At 37.9% G+C, this 22,733-nt stretch overlaps 2 protein-coding genes across 2 annotated transcripts in view; both read right to left on the bottom strand.

Moving 5' to 3' along the window:
- The window catches only part of LOC139979390 (gamma-adducin-like), a 481,086-nt gene that overhangs the window by 431,224 nt on the left and 27,129 nt on the right, over positions 1–22,733 (bottom strand). The gene's annotated exons all lie outside the window — the stretch shown is intronic.
- LOC139979392 (BRISC complex subunit Abraxas 2-like) lies at positions 11,216–18,497 on the bottom strand. The gene is made up of 4 exons (XM_071990147.1): positions 18,237–18,497; positions 16,899–16,983; positions 15,743–15,863; positions 11,216–11,541 (listed from the first exon to the last, which is right to left on the bottom strand). The coding sequence occupies exons 1-4, from the start codon at positions 18,458–18,460 to the stop codon at positions 11,477–11,479; spliced, it is 495 nt and encodes a 164-aa protein (XP_071846248.1). The 5' UTR covers positions 18,461–18,497; the 3' UTR covers positions 11,216–11,476.

Genomic DNA, 22,733 nt, shown 5'->3' with positions numbered 1-22,733 from the left:
GGACCTTGAGATGCAAAAGCAAAAGTCTTTACCACTAGACCATTAGGTGGGCCTCTGGTTTCTAAAGCTTTACAAATATTTAAAGATCCTGCTGTTTGGACTTTTTTTGTAAAAACTACTCCCTCACCCCCGATTCTCCACTCCCTCTCCACTCCCCCTTCACTTCTCCACTACTCCCTCACCCCCGATTAGCTAGTCAGGGGGAGGGGTGGCGGCGAACTCACCTTGTCCGCGTTGAACCTTGTCAGGGGGAGGGGTGGCGGCAAACTCCACTTGTCCGCGCCTTTACCTTGTCAGGGGGAGGGGGCGGCGACCTCACCTTGTCCGCACCCTCACCCCCTCTCATCCTCCCCCCTCTCACCTGTCACCCTCGGTACTCACCTTGTCCACCTGCCAGAAGGAGGACTGCCCGCCTTCGGGATTCACCTTATCCACTTGTCAGAACTCCTTTTGCGAATACTCACCTGGGGCTTGAACCGATGCAGTCCAAACCAATCGCTTACTGAACGATGGAATAACCAATTACACCATTTCGGTTCCCTCTGGAAAAACCTTCGTTTCTTATATTTATACTTCCACTCCCTCCAAAGAACAGAAAAGTAAAAGGCTCTGTCTAGACATTAACCGCAGACATGATGCTCTGTCTGGGAATCGAACCGGAGACATGGAGTTTGTCTGTGTCTCTCCAGTCCAGAGCACTACCAACTGCGCCACTAGAACTGTTGAGAATTAATGCTCGTTTCTAATATTTAAACTTCAAAGTCCAGAATGGAAGAAGGAAAAGAAAATTACAATGCTCTCTCTGGGAATCGAACCTGAGACATGGAGTTTGTCAGTCCAGAGCACTACCAACTGCGCCACTAGAACTGTTGAGAATTAATGCTCGTTTCTAATATTTAAACTTCAAAGTCCAGAATGGAAGAAGGAAAAGAAAAGAAAATCAAAATGCTCTCTCTGGGAATCGAACCTGAGACATGGAGTTTGTCAGTCCAGAGCACTACCAACTGCGCCACTAGAACTGTTGAGAATTAATGCTCGTTTCTAATATTTAAACTTCAAAGTCCAGAATGGAAGAAGGAAAAGAAAAGAAAATCAAAATGCTCTCTCTGGGAATCGAACCTGAGACATGGAGTTTGTCAGTCCAGAGCACTACCAACTGCGCCACTAGAACTGTTGAGAATTAATGCTCGTTTCTAATATTTAAACTTCAAAGTCCAGAATGGAAGAAGGAAAAGAAAAGAAAATCAAAATGCTCTCTCTGGGAATCGAACCTGAGACATGGAGTTTGTCAGTCCAGAGCACTACCAACTGCGCCACTAGAACTGTTGAGAATTAATGCTCGTTTCTAATATTTAAACTTCAAAGTCCAGAATGGAAGAAGGAAAAGAAAAGAAAATCAAAATGCTGTGTCTGGGAATCGAACCTGAGACATGGAGTTTGTGAGTCCAGAGCACTACCAACTGCGCCACTAGAACTGTTGAGAATTAATGCTCGTTTCTAATATTTAAACTTCTAAGTCCAGAATGGAAGAAGGAAAAGAGAAAAAATCAAAATGCTGTGTCTGGGAATCGAACCTGAGACACGGAGTTTGTGAGTCCAGAGCACATTAATGCTCGTTTCTAATATTTATGGATGAAAGGGGATTATAAGTGCATTTAATCCTCTCTTTGTCCCTTCACAGTTTATCTCCTTCCTCTCCTCTTCTCCTGTTGCTTTCTACTTATAATCCCCTTTCATCCATCTCATTGTGTTCACCGTGCTCATTAACCTGTCTGTATTCTGTGCGTGTTTTTGTCCCCTCTGTTACTGTAACTTGTCATTTAGCCTCTGAAGAAGATCCTGCTAGGATCGAAACGTCAGGCCAACTTACTTTTACACGAAATAAGTGTATAACAAAGACAAGGGTGTCTTCTACTCCACGTCTAATTTTAATTTCGATGGGTGCTTCAGAGAGGACAAGAGAGGGGCCTTAAAAGAGGGGGTTTTCCAAATTGTGCACTTAAAAAGAACACGTATTTCTATCGGGTCCTTTGAGACCACGTATCTCCCGAACGGAAGCAGATATGGACCTGGGAGTTGCAGATTTGGGCTCCTGAGCATCGGTTATCCCCTGTCACGTCATATGGGCGAAATCGATTTGGGGTCAATTTTTGGCAATTTTTATTTGCGACAAAAATAGGTTTTTTGTCTGAAAAGTTTAAAAAGTAATTCTTTTTGATACCCAATTCCAAAATAAACTTCAGATTCGTAATCAGCGTGTCGCGAACTACCAGAAAAGATACACATTTATCGAATTTGCGACAACAAGTTTTTGCACCTCAAACTTGAAAAAGTAAGACCGAAAAACTTTTACGACGAACAAAGGATTAAAATCTTTTGTTGCCCCTAAAAGTTTTTCCGTTTTCTATTGTTCCTCTGAAAAGTTGCAAACTGAGCGAAATAAAAGGGCGCTCGACGCATCTTGCCAGTGATACGTGATTTCAAAGCAGTCAAATCAAACCTTTGTTTGTCATCTTGAGTTTTATCTTGACATTTATGAATAAATGGGTCAAATTTTGGCACAAATTTTGGAAAAAACTGCTTACGGTTTTTAAAGGTGAAAAAACTTTTTGTCGCAAAGGCGATAAATGTGTATCTTTTCTGGTAGTTCGCGACACGCTGATTACGAATCTGAAGTTTATTTTGGAATTGGGTGCTGTGTGGGGGCGTGCAGGGGAAAAAAAATGATTTGTGATTTATGAAAAAAATAGAAATCATATAAACAAAAAGCCTTTCCCGGTCAGATAATTACACGAAATTAGTGTATAACAAAGACAAGGGTGTCTTCTATTCCACGTCTAATTTTAATGTCGATGGGTGTTTCAGAGAGGACAAGAGGGGGCTGAAAAGAGGGGTTTTTCAAAATTGTGCACTTATAAAGAACACGTATTTCTATCGGGTCATTTGCAGTGGCGGAGCTAAGGGTATTGGTCGAGGGGGGCGAGAATGGTCTGTAGGGGCGCTTTCGAAACTATCTAAGCGGAGCGCCACCACGGGTTTGGCGCGGAGCGTACCGAAAATTTTGAATAAAGATGCTCCTTAGATCGGCGGAAATGACACTTTCCGGGCCTTGCTAATTTGCAGATAAAGGATAAATGTCAATAGGTAGATGAGAGCGCAATAAAAACGTCAATAATAGCATATAAAGTGGTAAAAAGCTAAAAAAGGGCGCCAGCAGTCCATTTGAGTCCGTCAGGGGGGGTATCCGCCCCCTGACTGTATGGACGCTCCGCCACTGCCAGATAGACCACCCCCTCCCCCCCCCCCCATGGTACGCCATTTGACGAAAGAATAACACACCCTCAATGCAACCTATACCTAATGGACACTTTCGTGGTATGATTATAGTCCCCCAAATGAGCCCATATCCAGCATAGCATATATATGTTCTAATAAAAATACAAAACTCCTAGTAATTGCCCACATTATTTTTTCTGAAAAAGGCAAATCTCTTAGAAATATGTGATAAATACAACTTAACGATAATTAGCCAAAGTACCAATCCTAGGATAAACCCAATAAACAATATTACAGAACTACTTGACTACCCATGTAACCTCAAATCACCTCGCAACTTAAACACATTCGATACAAATCCTAGAAGATGACTAAATCAGTGACAATTTTTCCACCGAGTCGTTTTTGAGCTAGACATAAACCTCAACCGCATACCAAATAACGAAGTGACGTATAATTACAATAAAACAGACTCCCAAAATACAACAACCAAAACAACGAGCTAAATTCAGTGGCGGCGGAACCGGGGGGGGGGGGGGGTAAGCGCAACACAACTACGTCTTAGGCCAATGATTTGCCTCATTTCAGCCAGTTCTCCAACATCCCCTGAAAGATATATCCTTCCAATGGTAGCACATTTCCCATGGATATATCCTTCAGGGACATGGGGGGGGGGGAGGGTAGGTGCGGAGCATTGCAGCCAGAGCATTCAAACGATATGATAATTGATTGTCTCTATCATGCCTCATCGAATATTAGTGTTTTAAATAAGAGTGTAATAAGCTAAACGCTATACACTCATCACAATTTGCGTTTACACTACGAGTACACGCAAGGCGTGGAACATGGCTCTATGTGCGCAATTAATTATTAAACGAACAAAAACACAATATTAGCATTTCACCTGTACTGTATGCATTCGTGACTGTGCTTGGTTCATAGAAATTTGTTGGCAACTGCACATGGTTTGGAATTACCCATTTGTTGACATTAAGAAATGCTTTCTGTTTTTTCTTAGGACATTTATTTAATTATTGCATTTAATTGCAAGTAGTAATTTACTACACTCAAAAACGTCTTTGCGAGTACACTACGAGTAATACCTACTCTCTTAAAACACCCTCGAATATACAAATTACAATGCTTTTACAGATTTTTTGGTGCAATCTGAGAAATTGCAGGCTTGAGACCCATATCTTAGGGCTAGGTATTCGCAGCATAAAACACTCGGCAAGTGCCGTTTCCGGGCATCTGGGGGTTTGAAAACCCCAAAATTGTCTTGTACGCTCCGCATCAACCCATGGTGGCGCTCCGCTTAGATAATCTTAACACATTAGCACCCCAATAATTTTCCCGTTCCGCCGCGCCTGGCTAAATTACATCGACAATTACTGTGACAGCGTTGCCCATCAATCATATCTTCAATACTTGCAAAAGACACTGTCATTTAAAAACAAAACAGAAAACGAAAACTAAATAAGAAAATCCTTACACTTATGAAACTCAGACGTCGCCTACGTAGAACCTATATCATCTCCCGAGACCTAACTCTAAAAACCCAAATTAACCAACTTAAATAGCAATAAACAGACAAATATTGGCGGATGAACAAAACCGCGTCCCAAACAACTGCGATTTAATAAGTAATGATAAAAACCCGAAACACTTTTGGAAAATTTAAAAAAATCATTAACCCCATTACAACCCCAAACACAGGTAAAACAGACCAAGGCCTTAGAGATAACGTAGGTAACCTCATCACAAAAACTCAAGACCAAATAAAGCTAATTGAATCGTACTTTAAAAGTATATTCAATATCTACGATGGCCCCCGATACGATATCAGCTGTAAACACGAAATAGACCGTACAATTATCAGAAATGCAACCAGCTTTAACACCAACCCATTAGGATGTCTCAACAAAAAACATCCCTCTGCTCAATAAAATAGATATAAACAATTGGTATAGTGCCACTAAAAAATGCATCCTCCACTGGTCCTGACAACATAAATGACCAAATGCCTAAAAACTCCCCTCCGATATTCATTAACTCTCATATTTTCCCACTATTTAACGAACTCCTTAGACTGGGTTATTTCCCAACCTCATGGAAATCCGCCAAAAAGATTTTAATACCGAAACTAAGTAAAGACCGCACCAAAATTCAAAACTATCGACCAATTAGTCTCTTCCCAGCCGTATGTAAGATTTCCGAAAGAATAATAGATAACCGCACCAGATCCCACCTAGAGCAAATTAATCACCTTTCCCCGTATCAATCGGGCTAATTCCGCGCACACAAATCTACAATAAACCAAACTTTCTGCTGATCTTATTTTTTAAGCCTCTGAAGAAGATCCTGCTAGGATCGAAACTTTTACACATTCTATTACACAGGCTCTCTAGTGGATAAGCAGTTTGCTAACAGTTTCATTCTGCTTATCTTTTAGGCCTCTTTTGGCCTCTGCTTATCTTTTAGGCAGAACAAAGGTTTGTGAATCCTTTGTTCGTTTTAAAAGTTTTTTCGGGTTTCTATTGTTCCTCTGAAGTTGCAAACTGACCAAAAAAGAGGCCGATAGAGAGCGCTCCACGCATCTTGCCAGTTATTTCAACGCAGTCAAATCAAACCTTTCTTATTCATAAATGTTCTCCAGTTTCACGGTGTTGTTTCCTCGGAAATTGTATGCTAAGCGATAGAAGTGTTAAATGTTTTAATCGTAATTTTTTCTTCAAAAATGGAACGGAGGGTGATAAAATACTGCCTGATACTGTTGTTTTAACTGGTTGTTGTATATTAATAGTTTTCAACCGCTCCGCGACATGAGCTATGCAGATTCAGGAAACGTTGTCTTGACCATTACTTTAGCAACAAGGCAATCAAAAGAATTAAGATCTTTTAAGGACTCAAAATGTAGAATATATATTCCAAAATGTTTCAATACCCAGAGAGAACAGTCTTCCTATGTGATATAAAGACATACAGATGCTCTATGTATGAGCACATGGACATATTCTTTGATCAATTTGAGCAAGAAAAGCAGCTCTGCCAACCCTTTAATAATTAATGAGTAACATGACATTGTTTTATTTTCACTATGAAACATTTTCACAAGTTACTGCCAAACCTAGAGTCATGTAGTATAAATCACTGAAAATAATGCCAATTTTGAGACCATTTGAAATATGAAGTTCAATAAAGGTGTACGTTTTGAGTTATCCTGTACAGCATTTGAACATCACCCTCCGTTCCATTTTGAAGAAAAAATTAGCATTATTTCTCAACAGTTGCAGTGACGCAGTGGTTAGCAAGGGCGTAGGAACCGAGGGGCTGGGCTGGATCTAACTGCGCCAAAGTTCAATACAGGGGAACTTGAAATGCAGCTATTGGTCAAGAAAAATTGGTGGGGACACGGTATATTATGTCCCCACTACTGAAAAAAAGTTGATGGGGACGCGTCCTGCTGTCCCCACCAGGATCTGCGCTCATGGTTTGAAGGCTGTTCATCCTGGAACGCCATTTTCATGCTCACTGATATGATGTGATATCTGCTGTTTGCTTAACAAATTCGAATAATTGAAATGAGACTGAAATATATAACTTTGATCTGTTTATTGTGCAATTCCCCACATTCTTTTCATTTCGAAAGACGCACAGTTTCAAGTTCAGTTCACTGAAGGTTTCGATTCTCTATCTGCCTTCAGTTTAGGTAAGATCTTGGGATATTCATCCCTAGATATCGCTGGATATTGCTAGAAATCCATACAGCACAGTGTTCTTGGTATTTCTTGGGATTTTTCGGGCCTGATCTTGGGAAATTGCAAAATCGGGAGTGGTTACACTCCATTTAGGTCAGTGCACGTATGGCAAGCCGTTTTAACATTTACCTCGCAATTCGACTTAAGTCGAATACATTTCACTTAAGTGGAATTCAATTTCACTTAAGCAGAATACTATTTAACTTGAGTGGAATTCTATTTCACTTAAGTGGAATACCATTCCACTTAAGCTTAATTGTATTTTACTTAAGCTGAAGCTGAATTCATCAACTTGTCACTGCATCTTACTTAAGCTAAATCTATTTCACTTAAGTGGAATTGTATTTCACTTAGGAAATGCATTTCACTTAAGTGGAATTGTATTCTACTTAAGTGGAATACAATTCCACTTAAGTGGAATGTCCTGTCTATTTCACTTAAGTGGAATACAATTACACTTAAGTGGAATACAATTCCACTTAAGTGAAATGTGATTGGATAGTCTATTTCACTTAAGTGGAATGTGATTGGCTAGTGTATTCCACTTAAATGGAATGTGATTGGCTAGTTCATTCAACGCCAAACTTTGCCCATGCCTTTGCGCGCCATTATAAACAACTTGCCGCGATACGTGTACGTACGTGGTGTCGATATGTGCACAATGAATATCGGCTGTCCATCTGGATCCAGCTAGCACTTAACATTTGTGCAAGGTGAGTACGTACGTACCTGACCTGGTACCTGACGAATACGATTACCAAAATAAAGCCATGGCAAATACATTACAAGTGGTTGGAGCTACAGCCGAAAACGCATTGACAAGGGCTAGAGAACGTATTACTTTTTTTTTATTTTGGATGGAATCTTTTACTTTGTCAAAAGTTTCACTATCTAAAAAGTTACGAATTCTGCCTATTTTACTTAAACAAGATGTAAGCCGCCTCTGTTGTGCATCATACTGATTGTTCCCCTGTGCAAGTGAGAAAACAACACTTCGAATTGTGTCTGTAACAACAATTATTTGATCGCATTCCAGCAATGTTAGATGTGAATGATTAGCCATAGCCATAATGTACACGTGCAACGAGGATCGACTACATCATCATATGTGATGAGCAATTGAATGCGTTACGACGAACATTACCCTAAATTGTATTTATATATAAGCCACATATCAACATTTCCACTTAAGTGGAATTGTATTTTACTTAAGCAGAATAGAATTCCACTTAAGTGAAATTGACGCCCAAAAGATATTATTCCACTAAAGTGTAATTGTATTCCACTTAAGTAGAATACAATTCCACTTAAGTGGAAATGCATTCCACTTAAGTGGAATTGTATTTTTAAGCAGAATAGAATTCCACATAAGTGAAATTGACGCCCAAAAGATATTATTCCACTTAAATGAAATTGTATTCCACTTAAGTGGAATACAATTCCACTTAAGTGGAAATGCATTCCACTCAACTGGAATTGTATTTCACTTAAGTGGAAACGCATTTCACTTGAGTGGAATTGTATTCCACTTAAGTGAAATAGATGGACTATTTAGCTTAAGTGAAATGTTATACCACTAAAGTGGAAATGTATTCCACTTAAGTAAATTACAATTCCACTTAAGTGGAATGTATTTCCACTAAAGTGAAATACAATTCCACTTAAGTGGGAGGCATTTCCACTTAAGTGAAATAGAAATGTCCATTTCCACTTAAGTGGAATGGAATTCTACTTTAGGGAAATTGAACTCCACTTAAGTGTAATACATTTCCACTTAAGTGGAATAACATTTCACTTAAGTAGAATGTATTCCAATAAAGTGAAATGTATTCGACTGAAGTCTAATTGCGAAGTAAATGTTAAAACGGCTTGCCATATGCACGATCTCTCTCTCTCTATATATATATATATATGATAGATGGCATTAATTCCAGGTGAAGAGTGCTCAATATACCTGGGTATAGAGCTGGATATATATATATATCCAGCTGGATATATATATATATATATATATAGAGCTGGATATATATATATATATATATATATATATATACACAGCCCGATCACTAGACTCGTTATCTATCGATGAAGTGGTGTGCTGCCGGATTTTGTCAAGGTTTTAGTACTACGGGCGAAGGTTATTGTTTAAGTTTTGTAACCCATTGGGAAGCGATAAGAGGGGTTGGGCGTAGGGGTTGTGGGGGTGGGTGGTGGGGCATTTTCACGCAGATTGGAACAATCTCAAGAAGTGATAGGTGCGTCCGCCTGTCCCCCCCCCCCCATGCACTACATGATATTCACAGGAGATGTGCTCAATTCTCTAATCACATGCGGAATTTACTTTTAGATTCATTGTATGAGTTACGGTACGAGGTTTAGGGTAACAATTAGCATTCAGGTCGGAGTATAACATTTTATCTCTGGATGGCAGTGTTGCATCGAAGGACATATGTCTAGTGCAGTTCGCATATAGATCCTGGTCTAATACTGAAAATGCATCATGTTCCCGACGACTCGGTCGAGTTCGAGACCAGCCACAGTTGGTTGCATAGCACAATTGTACAATTGTTTATATGTATATATATATATGTATATATGTATATATGTATATATATATATATATATATATATATACACATATATATATATACATATATATATGTATATATATATATATATATATATATATATATATATATATATATATATATATATATATATATATATTAGTGAGAGAGGAAATATGAAAACGTCAAAATGGAGTTGTCGGTGGAAGGGGTGCAGGGTGAGGCGCACACCCATTCCAAAATCATCCTTCCGTCACTGGCTACCCTATGTGTATAATAGGGATCAGCCCTGTAATTATGTCACTGTTCTTTTTTCTCTTCCCAGTTGCTTGCCATTTTTTCTACTCCCTCCTTTTCTCCTTTTCCTCTATTTCTTCTTTTTCTTTTCCCTTCCTTCCTCCCCTTCTTTCCCCTCTTTTTCCCCTTTTTTCTTCTCTCTTTTTTTCTCTCCTCTATTTCTTACCTGGGGGGGCGCACGCCCCCAACGCCCCCCCTAGATACGCGCGCCCCCCCTGGATACGCGCCTGATCAAGGTGGTCAGAATTTGACCCTAAGTGACCTTTGACCTCTTCATAGAACATTCAGTTCTTGTACATTTCTGAGCATGAGGATAATCGCAGCTTTGATTTTGATGTCGACAAGGATTTCAGGCTTTTGGCAGCTGATGACTCCAATTTACATTTGACCTCTTAACAGAACTGCTCAAAGTGTAATGCTCAGTGAGGGGGACCTACCACCTAATTATGACATTTTACCGATGCTACAGATATTCACTAAACTAGACTACAAGGTTTTTGTATTTTGGCCGCTGATGACCTCAATTGACATAACTTCATAATTTCCATCTGTAAATATGAGAAAATTTTCAACATGATACCCTTGAGAAGGGCACTTTTGAAAACATGCAAGAGAGAATAAAAAACCCAGTATTTTTAGGTGCAGGGCAGAGATGGTCTTATGGTATTGCAGAAGTATTCAAGACTATGCATGAAATAAAGGTAGAGTTCCCCAGAAAAAAATTCTGCCAAACTATTCCTTAACATTTAGGAGAGCAGTTTTTCAAGTGTTTTAAGTACAGCTTTCATAACAGTGTTCTCTATTATATCTCTTGCTATTTCAAGGAAAAAAAACTGCATATCTTAGTGCTTCAATATTTACACACATGGTGATACAAAATAAAGAAGTAGAAAAGCTTACATATATATACAGTTTATACATATATATGTATATATATATATATATATATATATATATATATATATATATATATATATATATATATATATAAATAATATATATATAAATATATACATGTACATATAGATAGGGAGTACTCAATTCGATTAAGCCCAAAAGGGTTTCTTAGTTGACTTCCTTTCACATTTTTTACTTATTTGTATTTATATTGTCTTGTTCACCTTGAAATACTATGTGATGAAACAAATAATAATAATAAATATATCTTTTAAGAAGCTGCAACATCGGTGGCTCAAAAGTTTGTGATCCTGAAAGTTTGAGACCGGCAGGACTATCTGGTAGCTGGATCGAATCACTTTCCGATTCTTCTTCAACTTTAGTCCCATTTCTAATCCCTTCGGGGGAAACTTCCATCAGCTTGTCATTTTGGATTGATGAAGCGTTCGGCACGTCGCTACCAGAATTGGAACAAACTTTTCTGTCTTCTTCTGCCTTCAGGAGGTTATCGTCTTGTAAGCCTTTCCTGATCTGGTATAAGTTAGACTGTACTTAACTCGGAGGTAAGATGGAGGCTTTCATGTCCATAATGAGACTAGAGTAGGGATCTGAATCGGCTACAGGGGCTTGGGATTCCAATTTATTGTCTCTGTCTGATGTTTCGTCATCTTCCCAAGTCTCTTACAAATTTAAGTCTTCTGGAGGTCTCTCTGGGAGCTGTTCCATGTTGGACACCATAGGTGGTTCTGTCGATAAAAGAGTATGAAAGAAAATTACTAGATAGGAATACACAAGCCATGTAGACGTAAGAACTCTGCATAAAGTGTAGATCATGCATGTTACATTTGAAGACTCAAATGAGTCAACGATAGCCAATAATTTTAAGGGCAAAAACGGATTGCTTTGGGTGATAGGAGGGGGTGGGGGATTAACACTTTCTTGGTGGGAGGGAGTCAGAGCCACAGACAGAGATCTAAGAACATTTAATGATTTCCCTAACTTATGTAATGTCAGAAATGTCAATTTTTTTAATTTTATTTATAACCCATCTACTAGTGAAATGTCTAGTATTGTTGTATCAACTACAGTAGTTACAGAATATTATTATAAAATGTAAAAAAAAATGTAAAATTTTTTGATTGCAATAGATTTACAAGCTATATTACAATGGAAAGACATGAAGGAAAAATTCATAAAAAAGATGACTTTAGAAACAAAGCTTAACAAACCTCAGTTAATTTGTTGTGAACGGTTGAAAAACAGCGTTATTAGGCCAGGCTGGATTTTTTTTGCCACTTTTAATTTGTAAGGGAACGACCCATTAATTTGCCGAGGTTCATCGGTTTAGAGTGACAAGACTATTTAGTCTAATACTTTAACCATTTAGCTGAGTTCCTCAGATCCAGCACAAAATCACAAAAAAGATATTTACCTGTCTCAAATGACATGTTTACAGTGGTAGTACAAATTTGTCAACTTTTGGATAGATGGTGTCTAATTTTCTTTCAATGGGTGCAAGGGTGTTGTTGTTTTAATATCAAGTTTAAGGAACATGCTTTGGTTGAGTGAGTTATTAGAATGTAAAGCAATGGGTTAACATTAACATTAAAGCCTGTTCTAGAAGAGCTGATAACATCATCAAGTTAGCCTTTAAAGGAACATACCGGAGGTTTAGCATATTTTAACGGTAAATAGCTTGGAACTGGATCAGCAATTAACCTTGTTCTGGTGGACTACGACATTATTGTGTCTAAAATTCAGCCTACATTTGTCATTTAGGTAGATACTGAAGAAGTGACGGATATGAAGTCATGCTGTCGAGGAAGGAAACTTTCTTTTACAATTTTATTAATTCTTATTCTCATTTCATTATCTGACAATAACACGGACGGAGAAATGTACTACATCTCAAACCTGCACATAATCAGAAAGCAAAGCCAGAATATTAAACTGGAGGGTGGAGTGGAGGCAATAAGTAAGTGTTTACTATTTTGAATACATGTGCTGAAAATTTCTCCATTTTGTTTATCATTATATTGATGATAACACTAGAGTTTCTGTTAATGGAAAAAAAAAATGCCCAATATCTTTGCATTTGTGTAGCAAGTCAGTCAATTTCATAGCAAGATTTGCTCGGGTAAATGGAGCAACAGAGTTCGGAGTGGGTTTAGTGGTACTGGATATGTGTTTTGGTGGGGTTACAGACAAAATCTAAGAGATGGGGAATCTAGGTCCCACCCCTGGCTGCATCCAAACAGCAAAATACTAAGTAACTAGGTGTTAATTTACACATAAATAACAGGTCTTTAATTGAGATGGAGAACAACACACAATAACTGCAATGTTCCTAAATATTCCACTAAAACCCGCCCCCCCCTCCCATCCTCCCAGACCAATTCTCTCCTAGTCTCATTACGTGTAGGGTTTCCAGAAAGATCTGACCTGACTCGGCGTTAATTTTGTTACAAACTTTTTCAAGAGTTTCCTCTAAATATATTTATATTTATATCTCTGGGATTATAGGGAAAGATTATCACTGCACAGAACAAAGCCTTATTTGTCAAAACAAACGTGACACAATGCGCATACAATTTAAGGGAAACCCCCCCCCCCCAAAAAAAAAATAATGCACAGTACCATATGGCAAAACTTATGGCAGGTATAATATTGTTTCCAATACACTAGTAACTGCACAGCTACTTTGATGATGGGTAAAAGAGCAATTTGCTTTGCGTGAATACTTATTCAGTTCTAGGAAGAAAGGAACGAGCTTGTTATCCTTACAATATTCACCCCAAAAAAATACTTTACACTAAATCTGAGGACGAAGTACATAAACTTGATGTATTCTTTATGTTATGTATTGCCTTATGTATCACTTGAGTGACTCTGAATGGCACAAGCTAGATTGTACCTGACTTGAAGGTAGTAGTTTTATCCCTTTGTGTCCTGTATATTTGTCTTGTTTGTGTCTTGTTTTGTGTTATGTATTGTTTTGAGCAGTACATGGTATGCATTCATTTCAGAGTTGGAGAATATTCCTCACTTGACTCCCAGGGTTTGAAAGGTACAGTTGTACATGACTGGCTGTGTCATTTGTGGGCGTGGTGTGTTGGTTATTATTGCTGTTGTGGTAAGACCCTGTGAGGGCACTAAGTTGTATTCAGGCTTGTTGAGAAGCTTAGCCTGCGAGGCCAACATTTTATATGCAAAAAAACATATATTACTTATTGTCACCACCTGAGTTAATTTGACCAGTAACCGGTTCTGTGTGGATGTATCGTGGTGCCAGTCTGTACTTGGAGAGCAAGTCAAAGCCCAGTGAAGTAAGTCACATTATTTATCCTTGTTAAGAACATGTGGGGACAGGTGAACAGTGACATTTTGTTTATTGAAGTGTCACTGTTGTTGTGGGGGTTTGTATCCCGACCTAGGCAACTTTGGCTCTAGCCTAGGGGATATGTCAATAATACTTAGTAATATGTGTTACAAGATTATGCAATCAGGGATCACTTTAGAGAGGAGCATTGTGTCTTGGGGTATGGCATGATATTTCAGATACAGAGATTATGTTCTAGAATAATCCTGGCCATTGAAGCTGCCCTAGGGGTAGAGATAGTATGCATATAGTAAGTGTTGTATTGGAGCAGTTAGTGGGGGCATTATAGAATTGGGAGCCTTGTGATAATTTAGGACTTGGTGGTGGGTTTATGTAATTATTTATGTTGTTATGTGTTATGCGTTTTCAATATCCCAAAGGGAAATTCACATCTGCAGGAAGGTTCACTGTGGTTAGGGTTCGTCTTACAAATACCCTCGGGATAATTCCAGAGCATGTATTTAGACAAAATACTAGTTAACGTATTTTGTACCCTGCAGTTCTCGACAATCAGCGGAGCAAGAGAGACAAGGGGTGCTGGCCTAAAGAGAAAGTAGCCCAAAAGACGGGAGCTGGTGAAACAGTGACAGCGACCTGAAGGTTACCAAACTTTTGGATTGAAATTGTCATTTGAAGATGTGAAAAGAGATCAAGTTTCTTAATTTCTAGAATTTCCTAATGCTATAATTCAATCATTCCCTAATTTGTGATTTATATGAAGGGTGTAATTTCATGAAGGGGTGTTTCAGTCGGTAATTGTATCACTATATTTTTCTGTTCTATACACCCACATGTTCGAGTTCTATATGAACGGGTGTTTCAGTCGGTAATTGTATCACTATATTTTTCTGTTCTATACACCCACAGGTCCGCGTTCTATATGAACGGGTGTTTCAGTCGGTAATTGTATCAATATATTTTTCTGTTCTATACACCCACATGTCAGAGTTCTTTATGGAGTCAAGTACCTAGCTGTTATCCTCGCCTAAATTAACAAAGTTAGCATCATTCCCGTGTTGGTCAGGGGAACAGTGACACTTTAACCTTCGGAAAATTCCACTCTCCTCAACTCTGTTGTACTCCATCGCCTTCGGTAAGACTGAATATTACTAAGTGATATTCCATCATGGTTAGGGATACTTCTTTCCGGGGGTGGGGTGGGGATGGCGGAGACAAAAAATTTAACAACTGCACTCATTCAATACAAAAACTTGGCATCAATTCCATATAAGTTAGGTAACATTCTCGCTTGTGAACTACCATAAATAGAACATTTTCACCAAATTTAAACGTCCCTGATTTATGCTTGACATGATCCTGTTAAACGCGCTCGGGTTTATTTAGCAGCGAAGTAAATCTTTGTACGCAAGACCGACTCATTGGTTAGTTTTGAAATTCATTCCAACTTTCTTCGCACATGACCATATCTGTGACCCGCTCGCAAACAATAGTCCTACAACCCACTGTCTCCAGCATACTGCTACCAATAATTTTATACAATGCGAGCATCATATCCATCTTGTACTCTCAACGTACCAAACCCAAAAGGAAGAAACTTGAAAATGTACCTGGCTCTTCCTCCTTCTGTATGGCTTTATGAGACTGAACGACCCTTTGACCTAACATCTTGATCTCTGCTAACAGTCTCTTCACGGAATCCTCTGATTTTACTACGCTGTCCTTCAACGTCTAAGCAGAAAGAAGATGGATTAATAATCAATCATGCAAATATGGATTATTATACAACACCTAATTGTAGTCTGGTCATTTGATTAGTCAATTGCTTGTTGATTGCATGCAAAATCCGCTCTATTCCACTCTATCATAGAACCATGAGTTATACTTTTTTGGTAGCCCTTTTTCAATGGTAAGAGAGCAGAGAAACCTGTCTGTTCAAAACAATCGGTTGCATGAGTGCATTTTACCCGTCTTAATATAATATGTTGCATAAAACAAATAATGAATGGTTTCCATTCGTGCAATAGTGCAAATATTTCATTCGTTGAAAGATGTAATTTGTTCCATTCAACTCTGCTGCGCCCGTTGAATGGAACATTCCATCTTTCAACTCATGAAATATTTGCACTATTGCACTCATAACCATTCAATATTTGTATAATAATCAATCATGCAAATATGGATTAATAATCAATCACGCAAAGATGGATTAGTAATCAATCACGCAAAGATGCATTAATAATCATCGTTGCTTACAGATTTCTCTTTTGTTATACAACCCACGGGGGAAATGAATTCCACCCCACCAAGATGGGGAATACTGTATTTTCACTTCGTTAAATGACGTGTTAAATTTTTCCCCATAAGGTCTGTTCATACCACCGTCTCTTATGCTATTGTCGCGTTACAGAGCAGACGTCACTTACTCTTTTCGTTGGGATCTGGGTAGGAGTTGAAATTTAAGCGCCAATGAATGAGCTGGAGCTTGTGGATTAAACACCAAATGTTTCCTCCCCTACAGCAGTGGGTAGTTTCACTCAACATTCTATTAAACATGAAATGTAGTGTAAGCAATGAAACTTGAAATTTTCAACATGTTACATGATGTTGCATGTTAGTCGCAATTTAACCTTGCATCTCATGATATCAAACACTAACATGTTAGGACAGCCCTTGAACAAAGCAATTAAACATACATTAAAGTAATGAAACTATACTCAAATTGACAGTTGAATGATCCATTAATTAATAGTTTTGTCATCTCACCTTCATTCTGCCATGGATTGCTTCATTAGTCATCTTAATTCCTTGCATACCTTGAAGGTAGCCATCTTTATCAATCATATCTCTCCTGAAACTTGCCTAATAAACTCCCTTGTTATGGGATCTTAGCATCTATTAAGATTAAAACATAAGACAAGATGGCAATCTATGGTACTCATCTCTTTTATGATGGAATGGATCTACAATGAACTTTGACCTTGACCCTAAACAACTGCATAAGTTCTAATTTAAAATTTGTCTCATTATAGTCAACATATCTGTGGTTTTAAGACTTTTTCCAACATGCTGACAAGCAGAAAATGGCTACACTTTCTGGGTATTTGACCTTTCACCTATGACATTTAGACAATCACCAAAGATCAAGTTTACAGTACATGGTCAGGCACCTACCCACCAAGTTTGAACCTGATCGGACTAACAGTCTAGGACACACTCTTTTGCACAATTTAGACCAATTTTAACTTTAACTCAATTGACCCGTTAACTACAAGCCTAAACAGCTAAATCTGTCTTGTTTTAAACTTTGTCTCTTCATTCTCTACATATAATGTGGTTTAATGCCTTTGTCCAACAAGTTGGCATGCAGAAAATGGCTAAAAACTAATTTTTAGATTTCTTGACCTTCAACCTCTTTGACGTCATCAATCGCGCAGGCATGAGTTACCTGTAACATGGTCAGGCTCCCACCCACCAAGCTTGAACTCGACAGGACTTGGGGTCTAGGAGGAGTCTGCGACATACTTAATTTTGCTCACTCACTCACGCACACACGGACACGCACACTCACTCACTCACATTTTTGATGTGGAGTGAAGTACAATATCTCATCTCCCTATTCATTACATGAAGGGAGATGAGATCAAAACAAACTCAACACAAGGTTACAAACAGTTCTGCTTTACAGCAAGAAATAGATAGTGGTCTACTTTAAAATGCACTGTGCAGTTTTCAGTACAGTCAACTGTTTAGAGTGTAAATTTAAAAATCATATCGTTTAAGCAGCTTGTTTTAGCTGCCTACCCCTCCTCCACTCACCCCCACCCCAAATTGACTTCTATTTACCTTCCCAATCCTTTACAACTTGAGATAGTTTAAAATATCGTTACCAAGATACAGCGTTACCTTTCAACCAGTTACATTTATGGTAAGTAAACATTCAGTTTGGGATTATCCAATAACTTGTCTCAATACATTGCATTTACTTTTCCCAGTCAGTTTCTTATTTTTGAATTGTTTTACAAAAGAATAAAACATAGATAATATGTTGCCAGCTGACAAAACCTTGCTTAAAATAAAACATGTTTAGAGAGTGAAACTTACTTATGACTGGTTAAAATGTCCCTGTAACTATCGCTACCACTGGACTCCGTGTTCAGAGATGAGCCATGCTTGTACTCGGACTGAGCCGTATCTCCTAAATTTTCTATAGCGACCTTTTGTTGGGAGAATAAACTGCAGCGGAAGATGAAAGAAAAGAGAACCAACAATGTAGACAGACAGAGGGTGAAAGAAGAAACTAGAGCACCAATGGTGCAGAAGCTCATTCCTTTTCGAGCTTAAAAATGAAGGGCCCACAAAACTTTATGGCCCACCAAATTTCAGGCCATTTTTCAGATTCCACCAATTTTGGGCCCATGAGGGATAACCCCCCCCCCCTCCCTCCGTTAGCAGAATCCTGGCCACACCACTGGCTATAATTCCTATTTTCCCCCTTTAAATCCTATTTTACCAACTCTCTCAAACAATACCACTGACCTACCCTATTAAACTTTCTCCCCTCTACCTGAGCAGACCTGAAGCACACCTTGCCAACATTTTGGCTGGCTGCCTATGGCGGGCCATCAGTCTCAAATCATTGGAGATCGACTTATACCGATTTAAATCGACATATACCAGTTTCCTTCGACATATACCAGTTTCCTTCGACTTATACCAGTTTCATTCTACATATCATCGATTTAAATCGACATATACCAGTTTCATTCTACATATCATCGATTTAAATCGACATATACCAGTTTCATTCTACATATCATCGATTTATTTTACTTATCATCGATTTAATTTGGAATATGTTAATGAGCTAAATCGATGATATGTCGATTTAAATAGGTATATGTCAATTTGAGACGCTAGAAACTGGTATAAGTCCACGGAAATTGACTTCTACCGATTTAATTCGACATATCATCGATTTAAACTGGTAGATGTCGATTTAAATGGACATATCATCGATTTATTTTACATATCATCGATTTAAATCGATGAGAAGTAAAATAAATCGATGATATGTAGAATAAATCGATGATATGTCGATTTAAATTGACATTTGGGTCATTCCGTGTCAAATCACGGATGGCTGTTGCTGCACCCTTTCCAAAAATTCCCAAATTTATTGTATGATTGGACCACCATTAAATAAGCATATTCTGAAAATTTCAGTTGCATTGCTTTACAATTGGCCGATTTATCACACTTGGAAATTCCGCAATTGGTCGCCACCATGGCATTTTGGCATTTTCTTGACTTTTGAGGTCTCATTTCTCAGCAATTGAACATTCTACTACCTTTCTAATACAGACACCTAAAGAGTCTATCCCATAGAACAGGAAAATAAAAAATTAGGCTACAAAAATATTGTCTTGTGGAGTTAGGTCAACTTAAAAGTGTCAAAATATTTAATTTTTGTACTTTTCACTAAAAAATGTGCTATTTTGAGTGATGAATTGCTCCTAAACCGTTGCTTCAGGGTACTTGATTCTTTCAGAGGTTATTATGTCTAGTACAAACATTACAAACTAATGATTACAATGCTTTCCTAGAATATGTTTGCAAGTTGTGCAACTCTAAAGTTGCTATTTCATGCTGCGATTCAGCATGAGGTAGGGGTTTTGATACCAATTTTTTACCAAAGTAACCATGTTAGAGGTGTCAGGGTTTATACTTTATTAATAAGTATAAAGTTCTTACACATTAACAAATTTCAGGGTTCTAGCTGTTCTCGATATTAATTTATGAAGTTGTTAAGTTGCTCCGATGTACAAAAGAGGTCGTTTTTGACGGCCAATAACTCAAAACGCGTCAAATTAAAAAAAATTGATATTTTTTTCTGGAAGAGATGTAGTACCACCCTGTTTGTACAAAAAATTTCAGGAGGGTGTTTTGCCTTATTTTGAAATGAAAAATCCTCAAAGTTTGGGATTTTTACAAAAAACGTTTTTGCCTGTTTTGATGTTCCATGAGTTTTGACCCTGGGTATTGTACTGTACTTCAAGGTCATTCAGTTCAATACTGTGCAGGTTTTAATTTCATATAACAAAATACTATTTGTAATGTACTTGTCTGCTCCTGGTTGAATTCATTTAATTAGAAGACTTATCAAATGAATTTCAACCAGTACACACATATGTATGTACAGTGTGTACAGTACATACACTGTACTGAGTGTATATGTACGGAGTGCCATGAGTGCCAGAACACTATGTTAAAACAACACTAACACACTGTACATGTACACCCAGTACAGTTTTGTACTGTACATACATCTATGTACTGGTTGAAATTAATTCTATAGTAAAGTCTACTAATTCAACCAATTGTATATGTACAGTGTGTATATTAGTGTTAGTTTAAACATAGTCTTCTGGCACTCATGGCACACTTTTGTTATATGAAATTAAAACCTGCACAGTATTGAACTGAATGACCTTGAAGTACAGTACAATACCCAGCCCGGTTAAAACTCATGGAACATCAAAACAGGCAAAAACGTTTTTTGTAAAAATCCCAAACTTTGAGGATTTTTCATTTCAAAATAAGGCAAAACACCCTCCTGAAATTTTTTGTACAAACAGGGTGGTACTATATCTCTTCCAGAAAAAAATATCAATTTTTTTTAATTTGACGCGTTTTGAGTTATTGGCCGTCAAAAACGACCTCTTTTGTACATCGGAGCAACTTAACAACTTCATAAATTAATATCGAGAACAGCTAGAACCCTGAAATTTGTTAATGTGTAAGAACTTTATACTTATTAATAAAGTATAAACCCTGACACCTCTAACATGGTTACTTTGGTAAAAAATTGGTATCAAAACCCCTACCTCATGCTGAATCGCAGCATGAAATAGCAACTTTAGAGTTGCACAACTTGCAAACATATTCTAGGAAAGCATTGTAATCATTATTTTGTAATGTTTGTACTAGACATAATAACCTCTGAAAGAATCAAGTACCCTGAAGCAATGGTTTAGGAGCAATTCATCACTCAAAATAGCACATTTTTTAGTGAAAAGTACAAAAATTAAATATTTTGACACTTTTAAGTTGACCTAACTCCACAAGACAATATTTTTGTAGCCTAATTTTTTATTTTCCTGTTCTATGGGTTAGACTCTATAGGCATCTGTAATAGAAAGGTAGTAGAATGTGTAATTGCTGAGAAATGAGACCACAAAAGTCAAGAAAATGCCAAATTGCCATGGTGGCGACAAATTGCGGAATTTCAAAGAATTTTAAATCGGCCAATTGTAAAGTAATGCAACTGAAATTTTAAGAATAAGCTTCTTTTATGGTGGTCCACTCATACAATAAATTTGGGAATTTTTCAAAAATGTCGAACTACAACATACCCCAAAATCTGGTGATTTGATATGGAATGACCCATATACCAGTTTCATTCTACATATCATCGATTTAAATCGACATATACCAGTTTCCTTCGACATATCATCGATTTATTTTACTTATCATCGATTTAAATCGATGATAAGTAAAATAAATCGATGATATGTAGAATGAAACTGGTATATGTCGATTTAAATCGATGATATGTAGAATGAAGCTGGTATATGTCGATTTAAATTGATGATATGTAGAATGAAACTGGTATAAGTCGAAGGAAACTGGTATATGTCGAAGGAAACTGGTATATGTCGATTTAAATCGGTGTAAGTCGATCTCCAATGATTTGAGACTGATGGCCCGCCATAGCTGCCTACATACCTCAGGCTCAAAGACTTCTAAGAATCGGCAAGTGCTGATTGGCTGTAGGGCTCTCACGCTTACAGTTCAACAGTTAATAACAACTCCCAGTCCTGCTTTAATTCCACTAACAGCCTCTGCAGAGCTTAACCACAAATGTAAACAAACACTGCAGATACTGGGAGACAAATTAAAGGAGCTTTGGCAAAAGGTGAAGGCTCAGATTTTTTTAAACAATGGGGATTAATTGTAATTAATTAACTTTTGACCAAAAATTATTAGGCATCACCTTATTCATACACAATCCAACAATCATCAGTTCAACTTTGAATATGATCCATCAAAATCTTGAGGAGATTGAGATATTTGAAAATATTACAAAGAATGACCCCCGATGACCCCCTAAATGACATTTGACCTCAATTTTCCAAACACTCCTCGTAACTCCTATCCCGAGGAACGTTGTGACCAAGTTTCACTATCACTGGCCATACACTGTACGAACAGGAGCAATTTGAAAATACTGGGCCGGGGCCCGGGACACAAAAGACCCCTAGTTGATCTTTGATCTGAAATTCATGAACACCCTGAAGGTAAAACTTCCATAGTACTATCGTGACAAACCCTCAACATTGTACCATGGAATCTGTAGGAGAAGAAGCGTTTTGTGTATTTCCACAAAATGGCCCATTACGGCCCACAGGTGACCTTTGACCCCATATTTCGGACCATCTCTGATGGCCCTATACCCAATGGTCCTTGTGTCCAATTTTCATGAAATTCCATCAAACGTTGTGCGAGTGGGAGCGGTTTTACCAATTGTTGACGGATAGA

This window comes from Apostichopus japonicus, chromosome 14 (assembly GCF_037975245.1).
Source record: "Apostichopus japonicus isolate 1M-3 chromosome 14, ASM3797524v1, whole genome shotgun sequence".
NCBI lineage: Eukaryota > Metazoa > Echinodermata > Holothuroidea > Aspidochirotida > Stichopodidae > Apostichopus > Apostichopus japonicus.
The sequence above is the reverse complement of the archived record's forward strand: the minus strand, read 5'-3'. Positions and strand labels throughout refer to the sequence as shown.

What these genes read in the sequence shown, in the direction of transcription:
- LOC139979392 (XM_071990147.1), bottom strand. Translation starts at nt 18,460, where the DNA reads ATGAGCTTCTGCACCATTGGTGCTCTAGTTTCTTCTTTCACCCTCTGT. An exon ending in GACATTTTAACCAGTCATAA is followed by an intron (nt 16,984 to 18,236) that starts GTAAGTTTCACT and finishes GGCAAGTTTCAG; the next exon opens with GAGAGATATGATTGATAAAG. An exon ending in CAATCCATGGCAGAATGAAG is followed by an intron (nt 15,864 to 16,898) that starts GTGAGATGACAA and finishes CTTTCTGCTTAG; the next exon opens with ACGTTGAAGGACAGCGTAGT.